The sequence below is a fragment of the Heloderma suspectum genome, chromosome 4 (genome assembly GCF_057233095.1).
Source record: "Heloderma suspectum isolate Gila_16-S chromosome 4, 16-S_ref, whole genome shotgun sequence".
Classification (NCBI taxonomy): domain Eukaryota; kingdom Metazoa; phylum Chordata; class Lepidosauria; order Squamata; family Helodermatidae; genus Heloderma; species Heloderma suspectum.
In genome coordinates this window covers 300974457-300992961 of record NC_139461.1, presented here as the reverse complement: position 1 = coordinate 300992961, position 18505 = coordinate 300974457, and the positions used below count along the sequence as shown (strand labels likewise).

The window sequence follows — 18505 nt, the reverse complement described above, 5'->3', positions numbered from 1 at the left end:
CCTGATATTTGCAACTTCTCATCCATAATTGATCTGTCACAGCAGTTGGTCAGGCTAATCTTCCAGGGAGAAACATGAAGGGCAAATGATGTGGCCAGGACTTCCTCAGTGAAGAAGTGAACAGCCTGAGCCTTTCATAGGTTCCACCCTTAAAGGCAGCCTAGAAATAATTTTAGATTGATAGATGATAGACAGACAGACAGACAGACAGACAGACAGACAGACAGACAGGAAGCTGCCTCATACTGAGTCAGATCATTGGTCCATCTAGCCCAATATTGTCAACACTGACTGGCAGCAGCAATCCAGGGGTTCATGCAGGAATTTCTCCAGTCCTACATGGAGATGCTGGTGATTGAACTTGAGACCTTCTGCAGGCAAAGCAGGTGCTTTATCGCTGAGCCATGCCCACCCCACTTTCCTTGGTTGCTGCTCCAAGGGGTACAAAATTCTGCATGGTGTAGAGAATGTGGATAGGAGACATTTTTTCTCCCTCTCTCAAAATACTAGACCCTGGGGTCATCCTATGAAGCTGGACTAGATGGACCCTTGGGCTGATCCAGCAGGGCTCTTCTTATGTTCCTCTGTTCCAAGTGGCAGGTGGTGACGGTAAGCATCCTACCCAGCAAGTGTTGTAAAACAGAGTCTTCTGTGATCAATGGGCCTCAACTGGGGATGAAGCAGCCCAAGATTTCCCAAGCTCTGTTCCCCCTCTAATGCACGCAGCCTCTTGTTCATTCTTCACCTGCTCAACCGCTTGCCCAGCATGAGCTGATTCTCCTGCCCCAGGGTCAACTCTAGCTGACAAGCCTGCTTTGGGCAAGCCCAAGCTGTCTATGCCAACTCCACCTGGCAGTCCTCCTAGTTTATCTTCCAAATCTTTTTGACAGCCCACCAGGTCTCCCCACTGCCGTCTGCTGACTTGATGGCAATATTTCCCTCCAGTTCTCTGCATTCACCAAGTGGCCACGTCCCTTCTGCTCTGAGATAGCATTCAAGGCTTGCTGCTCAGAGAATGTGCTGGGATGTGCCAAAGCAGCCTAGGTTCCTTAAAGCCAGGATGCAGGCGCCAAGCAAAAAAGCAGCCGGAGGCGCTTGAATGAAAGAGACAGAAACACTGACAGGGAAGGGAAAAACAAGGGGAGGACAGAAGAGAAATCATTTGGGCAGCTGCCTCCCCTTGGAAACTTGGAGGCTTTGACACAGCTTGCAGGGTCTAAATGAAACAGAGGAACTTTTGACTGGCACCTTCCTGTATATCTGATTTTGGCACTTTGGGTCTGTGGTTTTCAAAGTGTGAAGCAGGGCTCTGTAAGTTGGTTCAGGCAGCACCTGAGCTGGTACACTCTCCACCCTTATCTCTCTGACCTCTCAGTGTTAGGCCAGGAAAAACTAACAACTTTGGCAATCAATACATGTCTGAAAGCCACAGCTTTACTTCTATGCTGCAAAGAGGTGGGGGCAATGCGTAGAGCAGAAGCAGTAAGCAGGGGGGGCTGTGCGCTTAACCCTCTGCCCACCCGCCATGTTCCCTCTGCGACACCCAACCACCCCCACCCCCCAGCTGGAATTCTGGACACATGGTTGTCATATTACAAGGGGAAAGTGGCTGGCATGGGGAAAGCAGTGTACAGGGGAGAGTTTAAAAAAGCCCTCCTATCCACTGCTTCTCCTCTGCAAATCTCCCCTCTCCATCACTTTGCAGCGTATGGCTGGGGTTCCCAGATGCAAACTCTAACAGCTCAATATTTAGTGCTGGCCTTCATGTGTAATTTAAAAGAAATATCTCTTTAATTGGTGGACAACCCTAATTTTAAGAATTTACACAGGAAGCTGTAGGTAATTCGGACTAGGGATGGGAGAACCAGCGATTTTTGAGCTTGCCTAAATTCTGTGAAAATCACTTCAAAGCTCATTTTGGCTCACTCCCATTTTTGTTTTCCGCCTGTTTTTCACCTCGTTCTGAGGGGAAAAGTGTGTATTTTTGTGTGTATTTTCAAAACAGGCACACTGTTCCCCCATTGACTAAAGCATGACGAGAGAGAGAGAGAGAGAGAGAGAGAGGGAAGGAGAGAGAGAAAGAGAATACACAATTCAAAGTGCACATTTAAAACACAACAACACATTTTTCAAATGTGAGTGCAAATTCAGGAGTTTGCAAACATTTCTCAAAACCCCCCACTGCTCCTGTTTCACGGTCACCTTTGAGACTGGGAATGGGATATGTTTGCACAATTCGCAAAGAGAAATGGAATTCTCATACATCCCTAATTCACTCAGCCGTGGGAAATACCCTATGTGTGTACGCATGCTTGTGTTCGAGCTGCTTCAAGGGTCTTCCACAGGATGCACCGGAATTGGTGCATGGTGATGGCGATGGAGCCCAAAGCCCTGGTGATTGCAAACCATGATGCATTTTCATTCTGCTTCGTTTTATTATTATTATTATTAATTTATTTACATCATTTGTATACCAGTCCATATCTAAAACAGATTCCAGAGCGCTGAACATAAAAAGTAAAAAAGTAAAAAGATAAAAATAATTAAAACACCATTATTAAAATTGTTCTTTAAAAAACAGAATGCCAATAAAAACTGTGGCTGGCTAGTTAAGGAATGCTTCATGGAAAACAGCTGTTTTCAGGATGTGCTGGAAACAGTACAATGCTGGCATCCGCCTGACCTCCAGGGGCAGGAAGTTCCATAGGAAGGGGGCCACCACACTGAAGGCTGTTCTCCGGGTGGACTCCAGTTGGGCCATAGGTCCATGTGGAACCACCAGGAGCATGCCCTCTGATGACCTCAGTGACCCGGCAGGTTGGTAAGGGAGAAGGTGCTCTCTCAGGTATCCTGGTCCCAAGTTGGTTAGGGCTTTATACACTAGTACCACAACCTTAAACCTGGCCCAGTAGCCAATAGGCAGCCAGCGCAGTTCCCTCAGCAAAGGAGTTGCATGCTGAGTTGAAGTCGAACTCTTACCTCTCTGTCAAGTCCAGCAGCCACTGTAACAATGTCTCCAGTCTCGCTGTTAATGGTAAACATATTCTGCGATGGGCTCTGTGGAGTTTGAGTCACTATCCGGTACCTCACCATCCCATTGGCTGTAGTGCTGTCATCTGCATCATTTGCCGTCACGGTCATCACGTAGGTTCCTTCACACAGAAATGACAACAGAATCAATTGTGGTGATCTCTGTGAGTGGGAGAGGGTGTAACCCTCAGAATAAACTAGAGCAGGGGTGCAGAACATCAGGCCTGGGGGCCAAATGCGGCTCACCTGGGGTTCCAGTCTAGCCTTGCAAGGTTCCCCAGCTGGCCACATCCCATTCTCCTGGACCTGCCTCCTTTCCCCCAACCACCAATTGTGTGGAGGTTCCCAAGCCTTTGTGCAGTTTTTTCCATTCTAGAAGGTTGAAATGCCTTTTTTAAAGCTTAGTTACTAGCAGTAAAAGCTTTCAGCGAAAATATGCTGGTATTTTTGGCTGTCCCCCTTTGCTTTGGCCCCACTCGTTTGCCTTCAGCCCTACCATCCACTCAAATGCGGCCCCCGAGAGTTTTCTGCAATGGAATCTGGCCGTCTGGCTGAAAGAGGTTGAACACCCCTGATTTAGGGGCACATCCATATATTTTCATGCTGGACTAAACATGGCCTTCTAGTTTAGTGGAGCCATTTGTCTCCCATGAAAGGGGAGCATTTCAGGACTCTCAGGGGCTGGGGAGAAATTTCTTATATTTTTCTGGGAACTGCTTGCTTGATACATATAAGACAGCAAAGAGCTGTAGTCAGTCTTTCTTTTAACTTGTAAAAGATGTTGTTGTAAAAGAAGCTTGTTGCCACCACTTCAAGCAGCAGCTAAGCTGGAGCAGGCAGCAATAGCCCAGCAGACTGACTCATTGTGAATGGCCCGATGGGAACAACACTTCACGATGTCGCGTTCCCAGGAGTGTTCTTGGTCAAAAAAGATGGCTACCCCTACTGGCCAGAGGCGGCAGCCATTTGTTGCCCTCTACGCACACATACACACACACACAATATCTCTGAAATGATGTTTCATTGTGATTCTTTGTGATTGTGGGGGAAATGCCAACCTGCACTGCTGATGAAGGGTGCAACACAGCTATATATTATGAGAAAAAGAACACGCCAGACGAACCTACTGCCATCACCACCACTCATCAATGCAAGCTAGTGCTGTGCCAAAAAATTGGCATTTTTGGCATTTCGTGGGGGTCGGTGGGTGGGGAAACAAAAACTCTGGAGAAAGAGGCTGCAAGAGGTGAGAATTTCGGAGAATTCTCTCTTGGGGAGGGCAACAGGGTTTCCCCATCCCTTTCTAAGTGTGGGCAACTCTTGAGGGGTCTTGGTTCTATTTTTTATTTCTGTAAAAACACCCCCTGCACTTGCAGGAGCCCAGGCCTCTCCTCCAGCCCGGCAGTTCTTTCTGAACTCCCAGGAGACCATGTGACCTCGCCCTCTCCAAAAAGCATTCTGGAAGAACTCCCAGCTGCAGAAGAGGCCTCAGCTCCTGCAAGTGTGTTTTTTAAACGAAATAGAAAGAAGATGCCTCAACAACCGCCTACACTTAAAAAGGGATGTGGAAGCCCTGCCCCTCTCCCCAAGGCAAAAATTCTCCAAAATTCTCCCCCTCTTGCGAAAGAGGTAGAAAAAACAATGCCTCTTTCAGAGGGAGAGAAAAAGTTCCCGAAAATAGGGGGACAGGTTTTAGCACAGCACTAATGTCAGCCCCCTCCAGGGGCCAAACATTTCGAGGACATCTCTTCCATGAAAACAATGCAACATGGGGCCATGAAAGTGGGGCAGCAGTTTCAGCACAGGTTGAAGTGCTACTCCCTAAAAGGGTGTTCAGGTATACTTTGACAACAACAGCAGCAGCAGCAGCAAAATAACATGGTATAAACCAGTAAGCGTACTCCCTCCTTCCCTATCAGCACTCTACTATCTCATCAACCTTTGCCTTTTATTTTGTTTTTGGAAGCCTGCATGGGTTATCAAGTCCCCAGTGGGCTCCCATTCATGGGTAGCACACTGGATTTAGCTTGGTGGGTCACACCGCACAGGCCTGATCTAAGCCAGTATGGTGTAGTGGATAGAATGTTGAGACCTTGACCAGGGAAACATGAGTTCGAATCCCTGCTCAGCCAAGATGATCTTTGGAGATACCTTGCGCCAGTAACTATCTCTTAGCTCAGCCTTCACCAACCTGGTCCTGTACAGATATTTTGGACTACAACCCCCATCATGTCAGCCAGCATGGTGAATGGTCAGGAATGTTGGGAGTTGTAATGCAAAACATCTCGGCAGCACCAGGTTGGTGAAGGCTGTCGTAGCCTAACCCGCGTCACAAGGTTGTTGTGAGAATAAAAATGGGTTGTTGTGGAGGTGCCAGCAACGTACGCCATGCTGAACTCCTTGGAGAAAGGGTGAGATGAAAACGCGATAATAAGTAGTAAAAAATGGAATCCTAGATCTAGTCCAAGAGTCTGTCAATTGCAGCTTTTTGTGGGTGCCTGGAGTGGCTGCTACAGTAAACCAGGAAGGCTTTTCAGTCCATTGATCAAAGCGTTGGCAGTTCTCATGTTAGTGGGAAATGTCAGGAAGCAAACACTGATCAAGATCAACCCATTTAGGGAGAAAAATAAATGTTCGCTGGTTACTTCCTTCAGTTTGAGAAGGTCATTAATAACTGAACAATATGGGTAATCTGAGGGCCTCTGGGAGAGCACTTCAGTTTAGGAAAAGGCATGCGCATTGACACAATGAAATACACATGTGTGCAGTGGGGCACACATACTTGATCCACTGATAGGTGCAAGCCATTTCCTACATGGAAGGGCTGCCCAGGTAGAATTTGTCATGTCTGAAGTGGCCTTCAGTAAATCCAGTTTAAGTCTGAACTAGTGCAAATGTAGCGTGTTACTCAGGTCCTATTGTTTTGCATTTCCCATGCGTGTAATGTTCCTTGTATTTTCCCCCCAAATCATTTTCATATAGTGTTCTTTCATTTCCCCTCAGTGTCTTATGAATTGTGCCCTCACCTCAGAAACCTGATTCCCTGTTTGTCTGCTGTGATTTAAATCAATCTTTCAAATATATTGCACCTGTAAATGGCCTCGGGTCAACTCTGGTCACACAACTCTCGCCTACTGGGGCAAAATGAGAACCTCCTCTCACAGTGCATTTTTTTAAATGTGTTGCTCTCTCACAAAAATAAAACAAAATCAAACAGAGTGGTGCCAAAGAAGTTGCCAGAATGCGGGTGCCTTTAGCAGCGAAGTATTAAAAGCAGCAGTAAGACAGTTGTAGGAGTGGGGAGAGAACTGAACAGAAGGGATGGAAAGAAAGGTGGGGTGGGGGGAGAAGGGGAAACAAGGAGAAGCAGAACCCTCTTCCTGATACATCATATGATGGAGGGGTAAGAATGGCTGTGTTGAGCTATTCCCCATCCTGGCCCCCACATGGATATCAGGAGAAGGGAGGAGTCTTTACAGAGCTTCCCCACCCCAACAGATAATTAGCCAGTGGGAGTGCTGAGGAAACCCTGGGTTAAACAGATGGCAGAATAGGTATAAGTATCCTTTGCAGATGTAGCTAAAGAAGTCTTTGTCCCTAGCTACTTGAGCGATTCATGGAGGAACGGCCTAGTGCTTTTGATAGGACAACAGAGTATAGCAATCTGGGTGTCAGGTAAATTTTAGAATGACTTGAACTCTGGTGTTTCTGGCTTAGAGAGAAAGTATGGACAGTTTCAACTTTTGCCAACATCTCCATTTTCTTAGCAGAGGGTACACACAGACAAATATACCTGCATACACACACACTATGGAACCCTGCGCTGTCCAAGAATTGTGTTTGGTCCAGCAAGGCTACCTCTGTGAACCCTAAAAGCTGAAACTAAGCACAAGGAAGGCTCCAGAGACAGCCCTACATGAGACAAGGTGAGGTGGTCACCTCAGATGATGGATTCTGGGTACCGTTAAGGAGAATGAAATGGACAATTCTGACACAGGGGGCACAATTGACTATTGTACTCTTGCACATTTATTTCAAGGAAGCTTTCAAGGGAAAAGTGTTTGGTGTATTGTGCATATGTCACAATACACTGTGTGTGAGAGAGAGGGAGAGAGAGAGAGAGATCAGCTGGACTGTCTATCCAGGCAACAAATTCTCATGATTTGCCCTGGAAAGTTTGCCAATTCAAACCCTGGAGCTTTTGTCTCCTACTTCTTTGAGGTTTGTTCCCTCCAGTCCATTGAACGATAACAGTACCTACATAATTCAGCCCAGGGAAGTCTGATGATTTTGATTGCTTTTGGCCTGTAATCTTGCTGTTTTTGTAAATTGCTGAGAGGCAAATTAAACACCTTTTGTACTCAGGACTGAGCTCTGAGTAACTGCAGCAGCTCTGGCTACCATTTGCTCTGATCTTCTTGCCTGAATATTGTAATTTTCCACAGTAAGATCACAGTGACTTAAAAGCAAAGACATTGATGGCTAGACAGTAGTTTAATGAGTAAGGGTGCAATCCTATCCATATTTACACAGAAATTATTTCTACAATTCCCAGCAATCCCCAGCCAGAATGGCTGGCTGGGGGATGCTGGGAGTTGTAGGATGTATTACTGTCTAAACATGCATAGGACTGCACCCTAAGGACGGATTTGTAGCCAGCCCATCTCACTGTTTGCTTTGCTTTTTCTAGATCCCCCCTCCACCCATACTGATTGCCTGTGCGTATGATGGCATGTACATGCCCATGGTGAACCAGCCACTGAGCACCTGTTGCCAGCTTGCGCTCCAATGACACATATGGAGTCTTCCTCCTATGATGATCCCATCCCCCAATGGGGTGAAAACCCACTTTGGAACAGTGTGCTGACTTAGCAGACAGCAGAGACTTGCTGGTCATCTGCTCCTTCTTGGGCTGAACCTAAAAAGGATATTGCCCGCATAGAGGTGCTGGTTGTGTCTTTTTCTGCTCAGGGTTGTAGAGGTGGACTACATTCCCCATGAGCCCTGGTGGAGAATGATAATGGCAGTGTCCTTTACAGCCAATGAGAGACCAATGGACCTCTTTCCCTGCTGGAAGATTAGTAATTAGTAGTAGTAGCAATTAGTAATTATGGACAAGTGTCCCTGAAAAGGGTTATTACTCAACATAAACTGCCCTGAAAAGATGGGGTATACTTTATTAAATCAGTCAATCTTTTCACAGTATCAATGGAACACTGAGCAAATTCACATGGGGTAACAGCTAGGCCAAATTTATTATTTTATTGTATTAATTTAAAACATTTGTATTCTGCCCTGTACCATTAAGATCTCAGGGCGGCATACAGATAAAATCAATTTAAGCAGTATAAAACAATACATACTCTAAACAGCTAAAAGCATATTGAACCATTCAACAAGCTAATCCCAATTAGAAAATCTATAACAATAAAACAGCTAGAACTGTGCAACTTTAGGGAATTCATTTCGCCTTCAAAGGCTTTGGTGAAAAGCCATGCTTTACGTTGGCGTTGAAACGAAACCAATGTCTGTGTCAATCGGGCTTCCAAGGGGAGGACATTCCACAACCGAGGTGCCACAGCAGAGAAGGCCCTGTCCCACATCCCACCATAGTGTATGTCTTGCAATGGTGGGGCACAGAGGAGGGCTCCTCCAACAGATCTCAGTCCTTGGGCAGGCGTATATAAGGAGAGGTGCTCCCTCAAATATCGAGATCCCAAGCTGCTTAGGGCTTTAAAATTGGGTTCACTAGCATTCTGTGAATCTGAGAATGCACTTTATATTACCTTAGTATCCTCTGCAACAGACCTGGCTTCTAGGGCAGAAGTGCAGGGATTCCTCAGCAAACAATGTGGAAAGCATTCCCTGAAGAAGGAAGCTTCAGATCTATTGCTCTAGGGAAAAGAGCAATTTCTTTCCTACATGTGAAGGAACTCCTGACAATATGCCTCTATGCATGCGCTTGATGGTGCTCTCCGTGGGATATAGGGAAAAGGGGGCTTTTAAGGCTTTCTGACCCATCCCAACTTTCTGAGCCATGCATGAGAGCTGTTCAGTAACGTCAGCAGTCAGAGAGCTCTGTGCTGAACAGGAAAGCAGCCATCCAGAAGGCAGCGAGACTGTAATGTTATTTGCTTGCTTGTTTGCTTCATTTCTATACTGCCCAATAGCCGAAGCTCTCTAGGCAGTTCACAAAAATTTAAACCATAAAGTACAACATAAAACAATATAAAATATGAAAGCTTACAACTACAGTATCAAAGTACAACCAGAATAAAACTTAACAGCAAGGTAGAGATTTAAAATACAGTTTTAAAATAGAAGAGCTAAAAGACTAGAGTGCTAAAATGCTGGGGAAATAAAAAGATCTTCACCTGGCACCAAAAGGAGTACAACGTAGGTGCCAGGCAAAACTCTCTAGGGAGCTCATTCTACAGCTGGGGTGCCAAAGCAGAAAAGGCCCTCTTCCTGGTAGCCACCCAGTACTACCAGGTCTTGCACCAGCAGCTTCAAGGCAGCAATTGCAAGCTTATACAGTATACTCAATCTGGCTTTCCCACCTTTCCAAGTGAGCTAGTGGGACACTTATCCTGACCATATTTATGGTCACAGTGTCTCCTGACAAGGAGGACTCTGAGACGGGATACCAAGTGAGTGCTGCATCAGGACCAAGCTTCAGTTTGGTATGATTGCTGTCTCTGTTCTTGAGAACCCAGTGGAGATTTAGAGGGAAGGGGGAGAGGACAAGTCTAGCTGGCGCACGTTAAGTCCCCCAGTGTTGCAGGTTCCTTGGGTGGAGTATTGCCCTGGGCTAGAGGTCTCAGGATTTCCCTCTGTGTGCCCTGTCTCTCCTCCCCGCTGATCCTGGGTCATGGTGGAGTCCTCCTCTGATGAGGAGGTGTCATTCAATCCTAGCTCTGAGAGCTGGCAGGTCCTGATGCTGTTTCTCACATGCTCAGAGACAACTGTCGGCAAGTCACCTGGGGCAGAAATCACTCAGGCACAGGGCAGGCACTGGCCAATCAGGCAGGTGATAGGTGATAGGCTGCTGGCCACCAGGCAAGGGAGCACATAGGCCAAGCAGTAGTCTCGCTGTAAAGAGGGACAGCCAAGCAGCCTCCTTCAGTGACAAGCTTCCATGACTGAGGGGACGTGGCAGATCTGGGAGCTTTATAGCAGTGCTGTGCCGAAAATTTTTCCCATGGTATTTTCAACCATTCTCATTCAATCTGATAGAAAACAAATTGCTTTCAAAAAGGAATTGAAAAGAGAAGAAATTTTGGAGAAATTCTCATGGGTTGGCTTCAGGATTCTTGTGCTTACTTCACATATGAGGTGGCCAAGGAGTGTGTATGTACTTTAATTGTACAATCATCTCTCTGCACCTGCATTAGAGACAAGCTGTCTCCACCATTCGCCCTCAGAGATTTTAACATTTGGAAGATCCTGGGGAAGGTGCTGGACCCTAAAGAATGACAACTAGAGCTGAACTACAGTTTCTCAGGAGACATTTTTCTCAGAAAAGTCCCAAGATGTTTCTTTTCTTGCTCCCTAGATAAAAAAAAAGACTTTGCAGAATTTCCCCAAATGTCTTCCCCATTTTTGGTGAGTTTCTCCATCCCTCCTCCCTGATCTGGAACAACACTGGGTATGGGGTACTGTGGACAATACAAAATAGAAGGCAGGCTGCCAATACAATTGCTGCTGTTGCCACTTGCAATGGCAGTGCAACCCCCTCCCCCCAAAACCCTTAGGAAAAAACAAAGAAGCCATGCTACAACCCTTGCTTGTGGTTAGCCCTACCCGTGAGAAATTCTCAGAGAAATTCTCCTGCCATTGGAGAAATTTGGTGAAATTGTCTCCCCAATTTCTCTGCCCACAAATAGGGTGGAGAATTTCAAGAGGTCATTTGCACACAGCTCTACTTTATAGCAGCAAAGTGGTATGTGATTGGCATTTGGCTAGCACCTGATTTCTAGGGCCAAGATGATTCTGGGCTATTCATTTATTACATTTCTGTACCAGCCCAGCCAGTAGCTGAAGCTCTCTGGGCAGTTCACAACAATGACACTGTTGTGAAAGTGTCCTGGCTTGAATGTCCTGCAGTTCTTACTCTGGCCAGCAGCCCTGGTGGTTCAGGAAGTGCCTGACCCACAGACCGCGCTCATCACTTCCACTCATGTACGTTTATTATCACAAAGAATGTTTCTGAAATGAAAGGAAATTACAATAATGTGCAATGCAGAAACATGACCACCTCTGAAATTCTAAACCCTTTGAACAGTTATCACCGGATGTTTTATTTTTACATTAGGATTGCCATTATACTGATCTAAGTTAAAGCAAGATTGATGTTCATTAGTTAGACTTAATGCATGCTAAAACTGAGAGGTGATAGGGCATTTATCAAGAGGACAACCCCCTCTCTAAAAATCCTTCCACTTTGCTCTTTATGACTTCAAGCAACGTACAACCTTTTCTCAACAATGCTTGGTCTAGTGCTGTGATCTAAACATAAAACAATGATAACTATTTTTTTTGGAGTTGCACCTTACCATTTATGTTTATAAATAGTTATTATTGCCAAATCATTAAAGGTTGGTTAACCTTTTTGGTCTAATTTTTGAACTACATGACAGCTAATTTAATCATCCCTCAACAGTATAGGAAAAAAATATAAATCATCATAGGCAGACACATAGAAGCAGCCATATTATATTAGTACTTCATTAACCTGAGTTAATAATGGCTTTGCACTGATGGAAAGTTGCCCTTCCAGCCATTTTTCCTCCTGAATATGTGATATTTTGAAGAATGGATGCTATGCATATGTATAATTTGGGGGGAAAGGACAAAGGTTTACTGATGGAGACGGGTTTCAGAAATAAGGAACAAGCTCAGAAATGAACTCCAGCAGTTCAGAAATCCTTGAGCCATTACAAGCCAAGTTGTAATTTCAATTTTGACTCAACTCGTATTGGCTCACCGACAGCTCTCTCATCTGTCAGTTTCCCTCCTCTCTCCTTTCCCACACTTCACAAACTTATTATATTGTGAGGAGAGGGGAGACAAAAACTGAGAGTTGTTTCTAAGTTGTTTCCATTTCTGAGTATACTCACTGGCAATGTGAATTATTGCTCCCATTTTTTTTTGACTAGTAGAAATTAAAAACAACAACAACAACAACAACAACAATAACAACAACAACAACCCTTCCCAGAACTCCCACTGGCAATGTAGGCTCTGAGCATGTTCAAAAGAGAGTGAGGAATCACTTAGAAACAAACATCACCTTCTCTGGGCCTCCTCACCTACCATTCTCCCTCATCGGGCCAATCTACACTTACGGGGTTTTTTGCTTCCAATGAGGTTTCACCGCCCGTCTTTCACACTACGCAGTACCTGCCTCGAATTGGAACCAGAATTTCCCACTTCCGTGCTCCCGCTTTCAATACCCTGATATCCTGGTATTTTCCCTTAATGTGCTCTGATTTTCTGCCTTCGCTACTGTATCTGGTTGTAGTCCTCTCCCCTGCCTGTTCATATATGGTGGTGTTTGTATTTCTCTCGTGTCCAATCACAGCTCCCGATGGCTCCATGTCGTCTTCTGGGTACTTTGGCTTTTTAAAAAAAATTTGCTTTGGCTTTTTTTAAAAATTAAGGCATTATCTTTGAAGAATCGTGGCTTCTCTGTGATTTTTTTTTTCCTAATTCAGGCATGATCTTTGAAGATTTTAAGATTTAAAGCTTCTCATCTTTGAATCTTCAAAGATCATGCCTGAATTAGAAAAAAAAATTGCAGAGAAGCTACCATTGTTCGAAGATAACGCCTTAATAAAAAAAAAAAAAAAGCCAAAGTGGGGGATAGAAGGGGGTAAAACTTCATCTCATTTGAAGGGATAGAGCAAGAGCAATCCTCTGCTCAGTGCAGGAAGCCTGATTCCCAGGTGGTCGCCCATCCAACTACTGGCACGAAGCTTCGAATCTTCAAAGATGCCAGCAGCCCCCCCAAAATGTGAGTGCTGGGTGCTGCCGCCACTGCCCCTCTTCCTTGCACTGGCTGTCAAGGGCTGGCATGGGGAAAAGAGCATTGGCAGACACCCCCCAGCCACTCGCCCTGGCCTCCAGCAGGTTGAGGGGGAGAAGAGGATAGGTGCCTCCTTCTTCCCTCCACCCCCATCTGCTACAGCAGCGGTGGCAAGGGACAAGCTGGTCATTTTCCCCAAGGCCAGGAAAACATGCGGAAAACGACAAGCCTCTCCTGCACCACTGCTGCGCGGTGGGCGTGGAATCAACAGAAACAGGAAGTTTCTGATCCTCCAATGAGAGCCGCCATCTTTAAGAGCAGGAAAGCAGCACAGCACTTGAGTGTGAACCGAGCTTGAGCATTCGATGAAGCACTGCAACAGGGAAAATGTCTGAGTGTGGATAATCACGTTTTAATGTGAGAGCATTTAACCCGACAGGACAATGAATTTGTTGTGATGGCGGGCGCAATGTAGATTGGCCCATCATCCTTGCAACTTAGTTTGGGAAAGAGTGGGTAGAGGCAGGGGAGGTAAGGGGTTGTTGAAGGTGGAAGAGCACACTGTGATGGGTTTTTCTGAACCTTGCAGAACCCTCATGAAAAGCCTGAGCTTTCCATCCCTGAGAATTCTCCCAGAAGGATTGGAAAGACCCAGACTATTCTGGATGAACATCTGGGTTTCACTCCTCACAACAAAGGTTTAGTTAGTTCTGATGTAACATGAGGTATACAACCCAGGTTCAGACAATATAGAACAGACTTCATCAAACTGGTGCCCTCCGGATGTGCTGGACTACAATTAGGAACATAGGAAGCTGCCTTATACTGAGTCAGTGATTAGTCTATCTAGCCCAGTATTGTCAGCACTGACATGCAGCAGCTCTCCAGTGTTTCAGGCAGAAATTTTTCCTGCCCTACCTGGAGATGTCAGGAATTGAACCTGGGACCTTCTGCATGCAAAGTAGGTGTGCTACCACTGAGCCATGGCCCCCCAATTATTGGATGGGGGATACTGAGAGTTGTTGTCCAGCATATCAAGGGGACACCTGTTTTCTTATGAGAGTTTGCTTGCACTGGCCCATTTATGCCTGTAATGTTGCACAGATGGCCCCTTTACAGCTGCAATCTATGCAACGTTAGTTTTCCGGAAAGACCCGAGACACCATTTTGCATAACAATGGCAGCTCAGTACAGGGGTGGGGAGCCAATTCCTGTTTGTGGATCACACGATGCTTGGTGAACAGGTCCAGTAAGTGCTGCGCAGTCCATGAACAGGATTCGGGAGGGGGAGTGGAGGGCACCCCCGCATTGGGCACTCGTGACATCGAATTGGCTAAATGGGAGCTCTACTTTTACAGGCAGGCTGCCACTGAAAACCAGTTGCTGGGGAACAACAATGGCAGAGGACTAGAGAGATCTTATTGACCAAGATGGCATACATGATCAAGGACTAGATGGGCCTTTGGCCTGATCCAGCTGGGCTCCTCTCATGTTTTCTCTGGGTATTGATTATTATTATTAAAAAAAAATCAAATAGGTCTATGTCAGGGGTGTTGAACCTCTTTCTGCTTGAAGGCCACATTTCATTTCAGACGAGCACTTGGGGGCAGCATTCCAGTGGTGGCTGGTGCCAAAGGCAAAAGGGGGTGTGGCCAACATATTTTTAAAAACCCATCAGGATACTTTAGCTTAAAACTCTCACTACCAGTAACTAAGCCTTAGGAGAGACATTTCAAACTTTCAGAAAGGGAGAAAAACTGTATAAAAACCAGGAAGCCACCAAATGGTTGGCGGTCAGGGGAAAGGGGGATGAGCCATGGGAAGGGAAGGCCAGATTTAGCCCCGAGGGCTGAGGTTATGCATGTCAGAGGAGCAAATCCCTTTACAGTTTGACTTGGGCTGATAATACTGCGGTAGTTACTGTGGTATACCACCACAAATGCTCTGAAAATAAAAATGCACTGCTTCTTTGTTTGGTGATTTAAACCTGAATATATCAAAGGATGGGCCTTTAAACCTTGTTGCTGAGCATCGGGTCGCTCCCCCAGAACTCCTTCCCCCTCCGTTGAAATCTCGCTGCATAGAATGTCAATTCCCATGCATGCATTGCGCATATATTACTGACTCAGTAATATGGACGGGGGTGGAGAAAACAAATAATAATAATAATTCACATTCTTGTCTGAAAGGATTTCAGGCAAGAAATCAGAACCAGAACTGCCAAAATGATGTATAATCTTCATCGTCAAAATAAATAGGGGCATGTATAAGTCATCGCAATGAAGGAAAATGCCTTCAAATCTTCTGCAGATGATATGGGTTGAAAAATAAGCTTGGCAGTATGCTGTGCAAACCTCTTTGTGGCAGGAACTACCATGGCATCTGGTCCAGTAAAGCAAAACCGGAGAGGTTCACCCCCACTTGCCTCTATAATCCCTTCCAAATCCCCCTTACACACTTGCTGGTGCAAAAACATTGGGGTGCTAAGGTGACAGGAACGCTCCCTAATTCCTGAAGATACCCTACTAGGAACTTGGCCTTCCTTTCTACAATCTCCCCTGCAAGATTTCCTCTGCAGTGGCCCTCTGCCATGAAGGGGGATATCATATTTGCCATAACACCTGTTGTCTTTCGCTGGCCATGAAGGGAGCTAGTGATGGGGTGTTTAGGAGCATTTCATCTGCCTGCTGCACTTGGAGCATGTAGCAATACTGACAGAAACCCTTGTCACACATTCAGAAAACACAAGGAAGGGGTGGGAATTGGGATTGCACTTGCTGAACAAGGAGTATAGGTCTACCAATGGCTACTAATCATGATGGTTATATCCTGGTTCAGAGGTAGTATGCCAGATTTACACCTTGTGTCATATCATTGCGATCCCATCATGGTAGCGCTATATCCCTCTTGCACATTTATACCTCGTAGGACACACAATGACATTTGTTGTGATATTTTGGATAATGTGGAATAAAAAGCATGAAAAACACTACAAAAGCGGTATATCGGATGTGTAATGAGTCCCAGCAGTTATCATCAGTGCACTTCAGTACTGCTATAAAGCAGCAGTGTAGATCTAGCTTGAGTAGGAATGTCAGAGAAATCCACAATGGATTTAAGTGAGTTTGCATTTCTATAAATCTGACCTGCAGATTCCAGAGCGGATTGGCATTTTCTGAGTCATGCAGATTCTGTGGACCCGCAGACCAGATTTTTACTGGGGGGGCGGGGATTTGTGCTAATGTGCCCTTGCACAAATGGAAATAAAATTCTTGTACATCCCTAAAAAAATCTGAATCCATCAGTGAGCAGACAATGGAATGAAAGATGCCTGACAATTCACAAAACACAGATGGAACAGATTTACTGAAATCCATACATCGCTACCTCTGAGTACCAGTTACTGAGAAATAGCAGCAGGAGAGGGCTCTTGCTCTTATAGTGTGGGCTACCAAGAAGCATCTGTTTGGCCACTGTTGTTAGATGGTCCAGCAGAACTCTTCCTATATTCCTATATCCCTTCTTCTGACCTCCATCCATGCATTCATCTAAAAGTCTGAATGCAGCCTACGCATGTAGAACTGTACATGCATAGCCTCAGTATGTATGACTGGGGATGCTGCTTTTTACAATGTTCTGAATCATGAGAGAGAGAGAGTCTGAGAGAGAGAGAACCTGTTCATATAAAGCATATAACCTCACAGGAAGAATTTAGACCAGCCTTCCTAAACCTGGTGCCGTCGAGATGTGTTGGGCTATGACTCCCATAATCCTCAGCCAACTTGGCCATTGGATACACTCAGAGTTGTGTCCAATATCTGGAGGGGACCAGGTTGGGGGGTGTCTGGTTGAGACCTTCCAATGAACATGTAGAGACACAAGACACTCTGATGAAATGCACAAGGTTGGGATCCAGACCTCTGGAGCACCTAGAAGCTGTCAGCAGAGTTATGGGAAGATGATGAAATGCTCTAAGATAGGGGCCGGCAACTGATGACCCCTTGGACAAACCTGGACCCCTGAGTGGCAACATCAGCAAAAGTAACTCTTTTGCTGAGGGAACTGCACTGGTTGCCTATTTGCTACCAGGCCAGGTTTAAGGTTTTAGTACTAGTGTACAAAGCCCTAAACAATTTGGGGCCAGGATACCTGAGAGAGCGCCTTCTCCCTTACCAAACTGCCCAGTCACTGCGGTCATTGGAGGGCATGTTCCTGGTGGTCCCACATGGACCTACGGCCCGATTGGAGTCCACCAGGAGAAGAACCTTCAGTGTGGTGGCTCCCTTTCTTTGGAACTCCCTGTCCCTGGAGATGAGGCAGGCACCAACACTGTGTTGTTTCCGGTGCCTGCTGAAAACAGCACTGTTCCAGGAGGCGTTCCTTAAATGACCAGCCACGGTTTCTATTGATATTCAGTTGTTTTAAAAGCATAATTTAATATGGTGTTTTAATCCTTTTATTCTTTTACTATTTTATCTTTTATGTTCACCGCTCCGAAATCTGTTGTATGATATAGAGCAGTATACAAATATTATAAATAAATACATAAATAAATCTGTGGAACTCCCTCCCTAGGGAACTCCGCCATGCCCCCTCTTTAATGAGGTTCCGCCATGCATTAAAAAACGTGGTTGTTCAGGCAGGCATTTGGGGTGGGCTAGGGTAATTTTAGAAATGTGATGTTTTTAATGTTGAATTTTATTGTATGAACTATTTTTATTGTTGTACATCATCCAGAGTGGCTGGGTGACCGGCCAGATGGGCGATTAAAAAATTTGATAAATAAATACATACATACATACATAAATAATCTCCACTGCCATTCTGAGAGGCAAAAGCACAGTGTGGATGAGCAACATCTGTGGTAAGGGAAGATGGCAGAATGGTACTGGGTGTGTTTGTGGCTGGGCTTGTTACAGCCCACTCCTTTGTCAAATTCTAATTATAAATAAATAAATAAGACCAGCTGTTCCATTGCCCTGGTTCAGAGAGCCTAACAGTAAATCCTGCAAGCTGCTGCCTCACAACCCACAATCTAAAAAGTGCAACATATCCTGCAAACAGAGATCTGCACACACAGAACACAGCAGTCGCCCTTTGACATGGCATTCTGTTAAGATCCAACTGGAAGTGCCTGGCACCCTTGTTCACCATTATTTGCTGTAATCAGTGGTATAGTTTGACCTTTCAAGCCGCTAACCTAATTAATACAGGAAGTTGCTTCCTAATTGCTGGAGAGATGGGATCATCAGACTCATGAAAGGCACAGAGAGACACCTGGTAAAAAGAACAAGCTGTCCTGAAGAGATTCAGGAAAGAATGCCAGAGGAGCTCCATCGTGAGTGACTGAAGTGATGCCTTTTACATCAGCAAAATTAACCACTGTGGTGTAGTGGCTAGCCACAGAGCCAGTGTGGTGCAGTGGCTAAGGTGTTGGACTGGGAGCTG

At 45.5% G+C, this 18505-nt stretch overlaps 1 protein-coding gene across 1 annotated transcript in view; it reads right to left on the bottom strand.

Moving 5' to 3' along the window:
- The window catches only part of CDH4 (cadherin 4), a 1230390-nt gene that overhangs the window by 170929 nt on the left and 1040956 nt on the right, over positions 1-18505 (bottom strand). Inside the window, exon 7 of the mRNA XM_084854314.1 lies at positions 2980-3152. Within this exon, the coding sequence (XP_084710440.1) occupies positions 2980-3152 (173 nt within the window). The remainder of the gene's footprint in view (positions 1-2979; positions 3153-18505) is intronic.